Source organism: Pleurodeles waltl, chromosome 4_1, assembly GCF_031143425.1.
Source record: "Pleurodeles waltl isolate 20211129_DDA chromosome 4_1, aPleWal1.hap1.20221129, whole genome shotgun sequence".
In the NCBI taxonomy this organism is placed as follows: Eukaryota; Metazoa; Chordata; class Amphibia; order Caudata; family Salamandridae; genus Pleurodeles; species Pleurodeles waltl.
Window position 1 is genome coordinate 541,364,201 of NC_090442.1, and position 13,670 is coordinate 541,377,870.

At 45.1% G+C, this 13,670-nt stretch overlaps 1 protein-coding gene across 1 annotated transcript in view; it reads left to right on the plus strand.

Annotated features, from left to right (window-relative positions):
- Positions 1 to 13,670, plus strand: part of WNT2 (Wnt family member 2) — a 182,102-nt gene that overhangs the window by 78,542 nt on the left and 89,890 nt on the right. The window contains exon 2 of the mRNA XM_069230070.1: positions 7,460 to 7,737. Within this exon, the coding sequence (XP_069086171.1) occupies positions 7,460 to 7,737 (278 nt within the window). The remainder of the gene's footprint in view (positions 1 to 7,459; positions 7,738 to 13,670) is intronic.

The following is a 13,670-nucleotide window of genomic DNA, read 5'->3' on the forward strand; positions in this document are numbered from 1 at the left end:
GGTCTCTATCTCTCAATTGGCAATTGTTTTTAATCGTAAAGGGTTGTGGGTATTGTGGGTGGGTGTTTTATAGTGGTGTGAGTGTGTGTAATGTGTGTCAGGTGTGTGTAGTTTTAATTGTCCAATGTGGTGTTGTTTTGTATGTGTGTGTGTATTTTGAGCACAGCGGTGTGTACTGCCAATGGTTTACCGCGGTTGAATGTCCACCACAGTGATTCGTCGGTTATAATGCTGTGGGCGTAGTTCTGTTGGCGTAACGGTGTGGGTTTTGGTACCGCCAGTTTCTCACTGACCTTTGGGCTGGCGGACTTGTGTGTGTGGCTGTATAATGGAGGATTCCTATGTGTGTGTCATAATATGTGTAGCGGTAATCCGCTGCGCAGGTGGTATGTTGGCAGCAGTCAGCATGGTGGTAAGCGGGACTTACCGCCAATGTCATAATGGGGACCTAAGTGTGCACAGAGTCCAGGGGTTCCCCAGAGGCTTAACAGGGGCTCACATAGATAATACGTACGCTCTCTTTTGTGGTAGAGTTGTCGGCCAGTTAGGCTTATCAGAGGGGAGTGCAACGCATTTGTTGTACACAAGACAATAGAAGAAGCACACACTCAATGACTTAACTCTTGGCCATTTGTTTTTATATAGAAAACTATCTTTTGTTCATTTATTTCTAGAACCACAAGATTCAAGTTGCAGGTAAGTATTTCAATACATTGTATTTCACACATATATCAATAATATTTTGTTTGAATTCAGTAAATTATACAGTTTTGAAATATTGGCAATTATATGTTTTAAAAATTGACACAGTGCAATTTTTACAAACAGTTCCTGGGGGGGAAGAAAAGTTAGTACGATATACAGGTAAGTATTTGACTTACAGTTTCAGTCTTCTGGGGTTAGGAAGTCCACAGGCTGGGGGCTGCGGGTGCAGTACTCTTTTAGGCATCGGATATCTTCGTCTGGAGCTTTCGCAGTCAAGGGGGTCCTCAGGATTCACACTACAGACGTGGTCATGGGGGGCTGGAGAGGTAAACCCAGGGTGGGCACTTGCTTGCAATCACCTGGGGACTCTCTTTAGCTGGTTGGGCCACTTGGACACGGGCTGAAGGCATCGGGTGCAGGGTGGTCAGGACTCACGGATCTGGGGAGGCTCAGGAGTCTCTACGCTGTTGGTTCTTTTTGGACAGAGCCGCTGTCCATGGGAGTTCTTGGTCCTTTGTGATGCAGGGCAGTCCTCTGGAGCTTGTCAAAGGTCACTGGACCCACAGGATGCGTTGCTTTCTTGTTGCAGGTTCTTTGAAGCAAAAGACACACCGGTAGGGCTGGGGCGAAGTCAGTTTGTGTCTTCCTTCTTCTTTGCTGGGGGTTCAGCTTAACAGTCCTTCTTCTTTCTTGTAAGGTCGCCAGGAATCTGATGACTTGGGTTCCGGGGAACCCTTAAATCCTGGATTTAGGGATGTCACAGGGGTCAGAGGGCAGTAGCCAATGGCTACTGTCCCTGAGGGTGGCAACACCCTCTTTGTGTCCACTCCCTTTGGGGGGAGATGGGGACACAAACTTCACCCTTTTGGTCCCTGTCCTCCAAACCAAGATGGAGGATTCTGCAGGGAGGGGTGGTCACCTCAACCCTGGACACCTTAGGGGTGGTCCTAGCTGGGGTGGTCACTCCTTCCTGCTTTCCCTAATTTTCCTGCCGGACTTGCTGCCAAAGTCGGGGCTTTGTCTGGGGGTGGGCGGGCGGACAACTCCACTATCTGGGGTGCACTGGAGCACTGTAACGAGAGGCTTGAGCCTTTGAGGCTCACCACCAGGTGTTAGAGTTCCTGCAGGGGAAGTGTGAAACACCTCCACCCAGGACAGGCTTTGTTTTTGGCCACAGAAAGCATAAAGGCTCTCATCCCATGTGGTCAGCAACTCATCTGGAAGTGGCAGGCTGGCACATACCGATCAGTCCTGAACTAGCAGCTTGGCAAACATACAGGAGGCATCTCTAAGATGCCCTCTGGGTGCATTTTTCAATAAATCCCACACTGGCATCAGTGTGGATTTATTGTGCTGAGAAGGTTGATACCAAACTTCCCTGTACTCAGTGAAGACATTACGGAGCTGTGGAGTTCCTAATGACAATCTCCCAGACCATATACTCAATATGGATACACTGCACTTACAATGTCTATGAATTGACTTAGACACTGTAGTGGCATATTGCTCATGCAGCTATGCCCTCACGTGTGGTATAGTGCACCCTCCCTTAGGGCTGTAAGGCCTGCTAGAGGGGTGACCTACCTATGCCCTAGGCAGTGGTTTGTGGGCATGACGCCCTGAAAGGGGTGCCATGTTGACTTTGCAAAGGCAGTGTGCTTGTGCTTGGTGAGGGGTCCCGCAGGGTGGCATAATACTTGCTGCAGCCCTTGGGGACCTTCGCTGGCCACAGGGCCCTTGCTACCATGGATATCTTTTACAAGGGACTTAACTGTGGGCCATGGGTGTGCCAATTGTGGAAAAAAAGTACAGATTTTGGGAAAGAACACTGGTGCTGGCGCCTGGGTAGCAGGATCCCAGCACACTCTCAATTAAAGTTGGCATCAATATTAGGCAAAACGTGTGTGGGGGGTTGCAGGGTAACCATGCCAACAAGGGCAGTTTTGCTACATTATAGCATACATAAAATTTTCTAGGTGAGAGGAGGACCTCGTGCCAGGACATAAACCCATGCATAATCCACTTAGACCCACTTAGCAAGGCCTAGAATCCTAAAATTGGAGAGGCATGCAGGTAATCAACCTTTTCTCAGTGAAACCCTATGGAACCATTCTCATGCAGAAACCTCAGTAGGGCTTGGTGCACATGCTGCCCCACTACTTCAGGTTGTGCACCCGTGCAGAAACTATGGAATGCTTTGCGCAGTGGCACAGACACCCATTACATATTTGTAACTATCATATGCAACATATCATCTACATTTAAGAGCAAGCACAGATTTAAGAGCAAGCACAGATCAATAACAGCATGTATGAACTCTGTGAATACCAACATTCCTGGCAGCCATCGAAGGGCTTCATTCACTAGAAAACCATATGTTCATTCTGAGTGTCTTTCTCTTCCCAGGCTCTGCTGTCATCGCTTGCATCCCTAAATTAATGTTCTAGAGGAAGCTTCTATTTGTTATTGCCCATGACTAACAGCATTTGTGTAGAATTTAAGTCTTATCTCCTCATAAGAAACAAAGAGGTTAAGCAAATGACAGCTGAGACTTCGCCTGTGATATCTGTCAATTAGTATGGGTTTTGTTATGAATCTCACCTTGATTTGTTAATTTCAGTTTGGGTGGTCACTGTTAAGTTAGTTTAAGTTACTCCATTATGACCTAAGTTGTCACAGTAAAGTCATGAAAGAGCAGTGTTTGATTTGAATCACAAGAAAATCGTAGGAAATTCGGGCCAGGTGTACAAAGCATTTTTGCGGTTGCAAACGGCCAGATTTGCAGAATTGGGCTGTTTGCGACTGCAAAAATGCTATATAAAATGTACAAAAGGCAAAAAGCAATGAACCCTAATTGGCATTTGCCATTCAGCATTTGGAAGAGGCATGTTTAGGGCCGTCCCTTCCAAATACCTAATCAGTATGGTATATATTACTGTTTCGTGACCAAATTCCTGTTGCAAAACAGTAATACTTTACCACCATTTTGAAAGCAGTGGTAACCCATTCACATATGGGAAGGGGTCCCCTGGGGACCCATTCTTCATTGTGAAAGTTAAAAAAAAATTTTTTTATACCAGGCAGTGGTCCCCGACCACTGCCTACTCTTAAAAAAATTAAACCTCAAAGCTTCATTTTTTTCCTTTTCAAATGCATCCAGTTTTCCTTTGAGGTAAACGGGCTGCATTAAAAAAAGTAAAAGTTTGCTTTACTAAAAAGGAATCCCAGGCATGGTGTTCTGCTGACCTGGGCAAGCCACCATCCCTGTGATGATGGTGATTCCTAATGGGTTGCAAATTGTGACCTACCTCATTCATATTCATGAGGTAGGTCGATTTGTGACATACTAGGAATCACTATTCAGGAATACAAAAATTCATACATTAGGAATACCGATTCCCTAATTGCGATTCAGAGTTAATCCTAATGTTTGTACATCTGACTCTTTATGTGTATATAGTACTTAATCTTAAATCCTCTCAAGGTGTGTTCACGCAGTGCAACTATCTGCTGTTATTATTATCCAAGTCAGTTTCTCTAGGTTTTTACTCTGAACGTTTGTTGATACATCCAACAGTGGATGTTTTATGCATCCTAAACAGTCTGTCCCATACTACACAGTCCTTCTGGAAAGCATAGTGTTCAGCCCTGTCTTTTCCCTCCTTATTTAATGTCTGGTCTTCTGACTTTTTCAATATTTGTTAGTCAATGTAAAGTTTCCCCCCAGCTATTGCAGTTACAATCTTTTTTCTGTAGGGCTGGTCATTTACTATCCAAATCACTAATGCATATGTGGTAAGACTCAATATGTACAGTTGCCTAGTTATACTATTTATATTATTCTCACTTATTTTCAGTTGTGTATAGCAGACGTTTGGTGAGCTACTGTGTTCTCAAATTAAAATTAATTCCCAAGTAACTGAATGCAAGGCCGCTATCAAAGTTATCTAAAACATTTAGAGATGGCTAAGTCGTGTCCAATATCTTTTGGTGGATTGCACAACTGGCCCAGATTTACTATCTTTCACTCAATCGAACACTGCTTGAAAAGTAGAAAATTGCATCCTCCCAGAATTTGAAAGAGTTGCCCACTGATGATGTCATCAGTGGTGCTTGCATGCACATCATTAATGACGTCACTGATGACATCTCAAATGACATACTTGATGACATCACTGACGATATCACTGATGTCATCATCCAAGTGACTTATATAATATGGTAGTTAACCCACCACTATGCAAACTATAAAACAAACTAACACACTCATTGGATAATGTCATCAGTGATGTCATTTGAAATGTCATCAGTCATGGCATAAATGATGTCATAGATGATGTCATTAGTGATGTCATATATGAGGCCCTAAACAGTGCATGGAAAGGGTGTAAGTTATAGTTATCTCTGCTAGGTATAACTGGTGAATTTCTACGTTTTATTTTAGTTCAAGATGCAAATGTTGTCACTAACAAGTTCACCTGACTATAACATTACTTTAACCTTTGTTTTATTCCAGTGAATTTCTTAGTTTTTTAAAAACAAAAACAGATCTTTTTATCACACCTAACTATAACGTTACTTTAACATTTGCATTTTTCACTGAATTTATAGTTTTTTTTAACATAAAGTAATATTTAATTACCATACTGAAATCCATCCCCCACATGCAGTTAACTCCATGCTCCGCAAGGCCTTCAGTGGCAGGGGTTGGCTGCAGGTTCTGGCCTGCAGCCAGGCCCTCTGACCAACCCTCCACAAAGGCACCCAGCCCCACACTGAGCAGGGCCTTTGGTCGTGCACGCAGGGGTTGGACACAGGGCCTGGCCTGTGACCAGGCCCTGTAGCCAACTACCAGCATGCAGCCAACCCCACGCTGTGTACAGCCTTTGATGGTGTGTGGTGTGTGGTGGGGTTGGTCACCAGGCCTGGACTTATGCCAGGACCTGTGGCAAGCCCCCTAAAAGCAACCAACTCCACACTGCACACAGCCTTTGGCTGTGTGCGATGGGGGATGGGGGAGAGTTGGCCACAGGGCCTTGCCGTAGGGCCCCCATCCCCCAAAGCCTAGTTTTTTTTGTTTTTTTAAGGGAATGGGAGCTTGTGCCCCCTCCACAAACTTATTACGTCCCTGGGGACCCCATCCCCCAGTGATTTTATTATTTTAAAGAAGAAGGGGGCATGTGCCCCTCCTCCCTCCCTGAGCCTTGTTAGTCCATGGGACCCCATCCCAGAGGACCATTACTATAAATAAAAGGGAGGTGGGCACATGGCCCCGACCCTGAGCTTCTTTACGCCCTGAGGACTCCATTACCCAGGGCCTTACATATAAGTAAAGGGTGCCCTCCTGAGCCTCTTTAGGACCTGGGGACCCCATTCCCCAGGGTCTTTTTTAAATTAAAGATGAGGGGGGCCATGCGCTCCACGAGCCTTGTTAGGCCCTGGTGACCCCATCCCCAAGGGCCATTTTTAAAAAGAAAGGGGAGGGCTGGGCAGCCCCCGAGCCGTTAATAGTCCCATGGACCCCATCCCCTTGGGCCATGCAATGTTGAAGGTGTGTGTCCTAGGTGGGCACCAGGGGCACCCACCATATAGATGGAGCCCCAAGGCCCCCACAGCCCCAGCTTGCTCCCCGCAAGCAGCGGGAGCTGGCATTGCTCCCTTCCAGGTGGAGCAGCTCCCAATGCTGCTCCCTCTGGGCATGATGTATTTGTATACGATTTTTGGCAACAGGTCTGTCCCCCTGCAAAACATGCCTGATATGATATCTCTTTATTAGCAAACCTCAGTTCGGTTTTTAACCATTAGAACAATATGCATATAGTGCAGAATAAAACATGCAGGCATTCAAGCCCTGATGTTCAAACGCCGTCATTTTCAACACAAGTTAGCTAGCAGTGTACCTGTGCAGACGTGTACCACATCACACATGTAGGTGCTATCTAGATCTTTTAATTGAAAAATCAAGTTGTACATGATGCAAACAACTAGCAGTGTGACTGAAAGGAACATGGCTGCTACGTGTCTTTGTTTACCGATTAGCATTTTAAGACTTTATGAGTACCTTCCTACTTAGTTTATTGGCCCCTCTAATGTCTTCTTCTTCCGTAGTTCATAGGAACTGCCTAACGACCATTTTAGTCAAATGTATAGTTCGGGAAAAAGTGTATGCTTGCACCACTTTGTGGAGAATTGAACTCGAATTGTCTGTGTTAATCCTTCTTTTGCAAGCATATCAAATGAAAATAATGATACATCGACAGTTAAGAACATATGTCATTTTCGACTATGTAAAACTATGAATTGGATGTATGGGTGTGTCTTGGCTGCCTGGTTAAAGAGAACTTCTCTCGATCGACTCATGCATTGTTTTTATTTGTTCATTTCTTAGACTGTAGATGCTGCCTCTTTAAAGTTTCCTTTCAAAACTTTCAGACTACGAGTCTTTCTCAGTGGGATTTGTTCATGGTAGATGGCAGATTCTAGGTGCTCATACACTGTTATACTTGGCTTGTTTACAGTGAGAGCCAGTGACTCTCCTTAGAAGGCGCTTCACATTCCTAAGAGATGGAGTAATTTGTCACCATATCTCGTCACCAGAGATTCACATTTCTGTGGGAGTAGATTGCATGCCCGCTCTGCCGTAAATGACCACATGGAGCCCACATATACAAAACAAACAGATAGCCACTGACAGATTATCTGACAGGCCAAGTAACAAGGAATTCTCAGACCATGATTATTTTTTTTCTTTTAGGTAGTAGGGAGTCGGCTTTTGTTTATGCCATCTCCTCTGCTGGAGTCGTTTTTGCTATCACCAGGTCCTGCAGTCAAGGAGAATTAAGATCCTGCTCCTGTGATCCAAAAAAGACTGGTTCTGCCACAGATAATAGGGGCACGTTTGACTGGGGAGGCTGCAGTGATAACATTGACTACGGGATCAAATTTGCCACAGCATTTGTGGATGCCAAAGAGAAGAAAGGAAAAGATGGGAGAGCCCTCATGAATCTTCACAACAACAATGCTGGGCGAAAGGTGAGTTTAAGCACCACTGTTTTGATCCATCTTTTAAAAACATTCATTAATCCCTTTTAAATTAGCTTCTATTTTTGCTTCATTTTCACGTTGTTTTTAAGTGTTGATTGGAATCAGAGTATTTGTTTTCATGAAATAATTATAACTAGCAGCAAAACCCTAATTCAGACATATCCTTAGTTACATGATGCAAGATTACCATCAGTTTAGGCCTAAACTATTGTTTCAAGGGAATTGTACACTTACAATAAAATCCTTATACTCAGGAGTTAGACCTTGGCCGTAGTGTCGCCACCGGTGGTGAAGTCTATGGCCTCATACTGCCACTGGTGTCCCAGCATGACATCTACTTAACTGCTTAAAAAAAGCAGCAGGAAGGACCCTAATCAAGATGAAGCCATCAGTACTTGGTTCATGTTCCAGAGAAAGAAGAGGACACTATAGCTTGCGAATAGGAAGCAATGGCCGAGCTCCAAGTCCCTTGTAGAAAACAATATCTCCTGCAAGCAAGAGCGCAAATGGGAGCACATGCACTGTTGCAGGGGAAACCTAAAACATGAACAAAGGAGAGACTACTGAGGGAGCCCCATATTATTTTTTTAAGAAGCAAACAAAGGCATGAAAAAGTGGAACTCAGCATGGAGGTAGAGAGTTTGTCCAAAACAGGGTTCACTTTTAGATCACTGCCAAATTGTGTGAGTGAACCACCCACTCTATTTTCCCACTGTGATCTGTCTTTTTTCCTAGAACATAATTAGTGATAAGGGCTGCACCCTGAACTGAAAAGGTATGCTCCGGTGAGGCAGGGGAAGGTCCCGGGCGCAATGCGTTTGGCAGTCACCTCCCCGCAGTGTATTGTCCTAGAATCCTTAGCTCTTGATGCCGAGCATGAGCATCCTAATGCTCACGAGGCGAACCTCATCTTAAGAAACCTCATCTTAGAAAAGCCAAAATAGTTCTAACATATAGGGAGCGAAGTTTGACTAACACAAAGAAGAAGAAGAGAAGGCTATTGAATAGAAGTATTTGTAATCAGCAGTATGTCATAGGCATTGTGTCAAGAGCTTTTGTACTTGCAGAATCCAGGATAAAAATAAAAGTAAAATATATTATTTAAACAAACTTGACTATCAGGTTGGAGGAATGTGCTCATTACAAGAATAGGCCAGCAAAAACCCTTCGTATTTAGAAGTCTCCAGTAAATGAACAGCGAGTGTATCTTTTAATTGGTCAAACCTAGTTTTCATCTTGCGTGTTCATCACTATTTCAAACCACATTCAGTTAGTGCAACCATTTCTTGAGAAGTAATTGCAGGTCATACCATTGCACAACTTTTACTATCCCCATTATAATAGGAGAAAAGTCGGGAACTGCTATTGTGATGAGCAGAACACATAAATACTGCTTATAAAAACATTATCCGAATGAGGCTTCAATATGTGTAATATCAGCTCTAAATGGAGTACAAATATCAAATATTAAAGTAAAATGAGGACACCTCCTGAAGTACTTGTATAAACAGCACTCAGTTGCTCATATCAACATTAATTTTACACTAAAGAGACGCCTAATCAAGCTAGCCAAAAGACATTTCGTTTTTCCAAAGATCACAGTATTAAATACACAAGATAGGCGCATGAACACGCCTCGCGGTGCAGAAGTCCCGACTTCACGCCGCAGATCCAAGCCCAAGCCACACATCGACAGGCAGAGGGTCCAACTCACAGGCGCGCAAGTTGCTCCCACATGCAGGAACCATCATTGCTGCTTCTTTGTTTATACCAAGCGCAATCCAACCGATTCACAAAGAAAAGAAGATTGGAAGTTGTGTGTGCGTATGGGCTTTGTTTGAAGTATAGATGCGTAAACCAGTTACACATCTGTGTGAAAAGTGGCTCAGTCAGGGGAATGGCCACAGGACGTAAACAGATGAAGATCTCCCCCGACAGCGGACCAAATCCCGCAGCAGGTCTGATGCTTCATAGACAGAAAACCACAAGATTAGTGTTCCTGTTATAGCCTGTCATGTGTCAGGGCTCCTACTTGAGCAAATTATGGAAATCTAATGTGGCTATTGTGTATTTGCATTTCCAGAAGGAGGGGTAAGTAAACAATTAGAAGTGCAGGGAAAAAATTAACTTTTCTCACTTTGTAGTTTGCCGAGCGTGAAATTCCTGGTTGGAATTTGTGGAGAAAGGAATCTTCGCTTAGTACATCTTGTTTCATAAACTCAGCTCTTAGACTGCCACAACTCTGAGGAGTGACAAGACTACCCATCCTGACTAGCTACCCTTAGGGCATCGGTCGCAGTTCTGTGGCATAGGCCTTTTTTATCCCCTCGAATGAATTGACATGAATAAAAAAATGACGTCTCCTCTATATGCCTATTGAACAGAATTCAAATGTTCTGTAAAGCTCATCAACTCTGGTTGTTGTGATTTTGACATGTAGTGGTTGTAAGTAGAAACTGGACTGGGGCGCCACCTTCAGCAGGGAAGTGCACGGATGCATATATCTGACAGTGAACTTAGTCCTCAGGGGTCACACCACATTGAGGCATTTGAATCCATGCAGTTGCATAATGTCTTTACGATTGATTGAGCTTTTTCATTTTATTGCAGCATTCATTTAGCCCTTCATAACCCTGCCGAGGCTGTGATGTGCAGCGACTCACACGGGGCTTCTGAGCGCTCTTTTCGAAGTGCATGTTACTAGGTTGTTGGTTGCAGATAGGCCTCTATGGGAGGTGCCCAAGCATCGGACACATGCTCTAAACAATGTGCAGCTAATGAGCAGCTGCTCATAAGCATGAAGTGTTGCAGAACCGGTCACAAATGGATGCAATTGTGCATATAAACAGCTGGGTTTTGTAGCGCTCCAGCACTGAAATGACTACATCCAAATTGTGGCAAGAACCACCTTCTAAACCTTTACCATGTTCCTAAATAGACAGAAGCTGAAAGTCAAGGCCGTACGTGGAGATGGCCCAGAACTGAAAAGGTACAACCACCATTCCATTGTTAGTGGAGTGCTACAGTTTACAGTTGAAGCAACAATACCCCAGAGAAGTGAATTCTGCACAGACAAGACAAAGTCCCTAACACTACTAAAATCTTACTCTAGAGCCCTCTCCTGCCATTAAATCACTGTAACAAGGCGATCTGCAACACAAAGGAAAGCTCATCGGCAGGGGTGGCTCCTCCGTTGGGGTCGAGGAACGTCTTTTCCCGCCAGCAGAAGATGCAAACCTTTCAGAACGAAAGGATAATAAACTACGTTTATTATCCTTTTGTTGTGAAAGGGGCAGGGCCATTGGGGTGTTGAGCAGTGCGGGGGAGTGCATAGCAGCACAGCACTCCCCCTCAGTGCGCATGTATGTTTGGCTGGCTGTCTTGGGCCGGCCAAGCACTCATGTGCAGTGTGCTCTCTCCAGCCCGGTACTATGTTGCTGGGCTGGAGAGAGCATGCACAGGCTCCCAGTCTGCCTGGGAGTGCCCTGGCTGGGCACTCCCAGCCAATCCTAACACTGCTCTGAGCAGCGTCAGTTTTGGCCGCATGGCAAGCTGGGGAGCCTGTTCCTGCAGCGATGATTGAAAGGGGAGCGGCGCGGGTCAGCGGATCAGGTACGTTTTTTATTTATTTTTTATTTATGAAATGTACCCCACCTCCCCACTTCTCCCTCCCCTCCTCGCGCTGCACCCGCCCCGCAGCTGCGACTGGCCATCGGCCAGAAGTGAAGGTGTTACCCTGGACTTTAAAAATTGTAAGTTGCCTTTAACTTTTACACATTTTCAACACTAACTAAACATGCTTCTTAAATATATCCAGACTGAATGGGAAGGCTCTTCCAGACAGAAAACCCCTCTTAGCCCTGCTACCCTTCACCTCTCCCCTATTGTGCTCTTTCTTGCCAGTTAGCCAGTTCAATAAGGCCACCTTCAACAAGAAGTGCATGTCCAAAAGTCTGTTGAGTCCCAGAACACACAAAGTACTCAGCTCACGTATAGAGAGCAGAAGGGTTGCTTATGATCCTGCGTTGAACACTTACATACTGCACTCAGTTAAAATATCTGCAGGTTGCCTTTTGAGTACTAATGGCCATATAGATCACACAATTGCTTCACAAATTAATATTTTAACCTGTGTCTAAGCACGAGTAAATCACTTCTTGCCCTTGGAGGCATTTAAACCTAGCCTAGATATGGCCTTTTGGGTCTCACCAGCCTTATACAATAACAAAAATCATAATTAAAATGTAGATACATATACACATAAATATATAGAGGGGCTTTGGATCAGCCCTCTTTCCACAATAGTCTCTTTAACAGTAATTTTCATGTTGCTTCCGGCCACCACAACATACAGCACAACTGGTCTCCTGCTTATGGTACCCTGTGCTCCTACCCGCCTCCGACGACCAATTTACTGGCAATGTAGGCATGTAGTGGGCGAGCCGCTGATGTGCCAGAGGTAAGGTTGTATGCACCTGGCATGCACCGAGACCCAGGAATGCTGGTTCTACTCCTCCCTACTGCTACCCTGCTGCTCATCTCCATTCTCTGAATCCAGGCTGCCGCTCGCTGCACTGCTGCCACACCACAGAACATGGAAGCAGCATTCACATGCACCTCCTGCAGGTTCCTATGCACTCTCTTACACCCTTCATTCCTGCACAAACAGCACCTAGCACCCCACTTGCACATACTCACACAAACCAGCAACCCGCTCACACCCACACAGGCCAAACACCACCCAAACAGCATGACACACTTGCATGCATGCTCCTCAACTCCTGCAAGTTCACCGAACACTTCATGGAGATATGGGACCTCCTGTAGGCCTAAGCTCTTGACCTGCTCTTCCTCATGGAATCATGGTTAAACCCAATCTGTACACTGGACATCACTACAGTCATCCCAGCGGCTACAAAATCACCAGACAAGACTGTTGGCACAAGCCTGGAGGTGGAGTCACCATCATATTCAAAGATACCATCAGCTACACCACCTACATGGGTACCCCCACCAGCTACAAGGAACACCTTGTGTTCAAGATGTGCATCCCAGCCAAATTATCTCTCTACTTAACCTTTGTATACATTCCACCAAGACTCCACATTACCTTCACCAGTGACATCAAACCCCTCATCATCAATGCCAACACCTTTATCCTCCTTCAACACTACAGCACTTTTAGAAAACCGGAGTAAGCTTGGCTTCACCCAGCGCATTACCAGAATCACCCACGCCACTGGACACCCATTGGACCAGATTTTCTCAGCAATCAGCAACATCACAGTTAACAAGCCTGCAACTATGACCTGGACAGACCACAGCCTTGTCAATTTCAGCACGCACCACCACAAACCTACTATCATCGGAACGGACCACCTCAGCAGGAAAATCATCAAAGAAGACGAGTGGGCTCCTGTCCTTTCTGAGTACCAGTCCAAGCAACTTGCTCAAAGCCATCCGGAACATCAAGAGCTGAGTCACTGCATGCACTGACACCCTGGCTCCGTTCAAGCACAACCCAACAGCAAGAGCCTGACTATAGGCCAGCTGGTACACAGAGGAACTCAGGCTGAAGACATGCCACTGTAAGCAACTGGTGTGCAAATGGAGAACAAGGCAAGACACCACAGATAAAGACATCTTCAAATCAACCCTAAGATGCTCCCACCATCACGGAACACCAAGCGCACAGCTCTTGCAGATCGCATTGATACCAGCACTAACAGCAGCAAGGAAATCTTCACCATTAACAAAGATTTCCATATACCTCTTGCTACCACTAGCAACATCACCCCTCGCAAGACATTTGCAACAAGCTCCCATACATCTTTTGTAATACAATCACCTCCATATACAACAGCTTCAACCCTCAATCAGATTCCGTCACTGTCACAACTCAACTTCTCGTCACAGGCGAT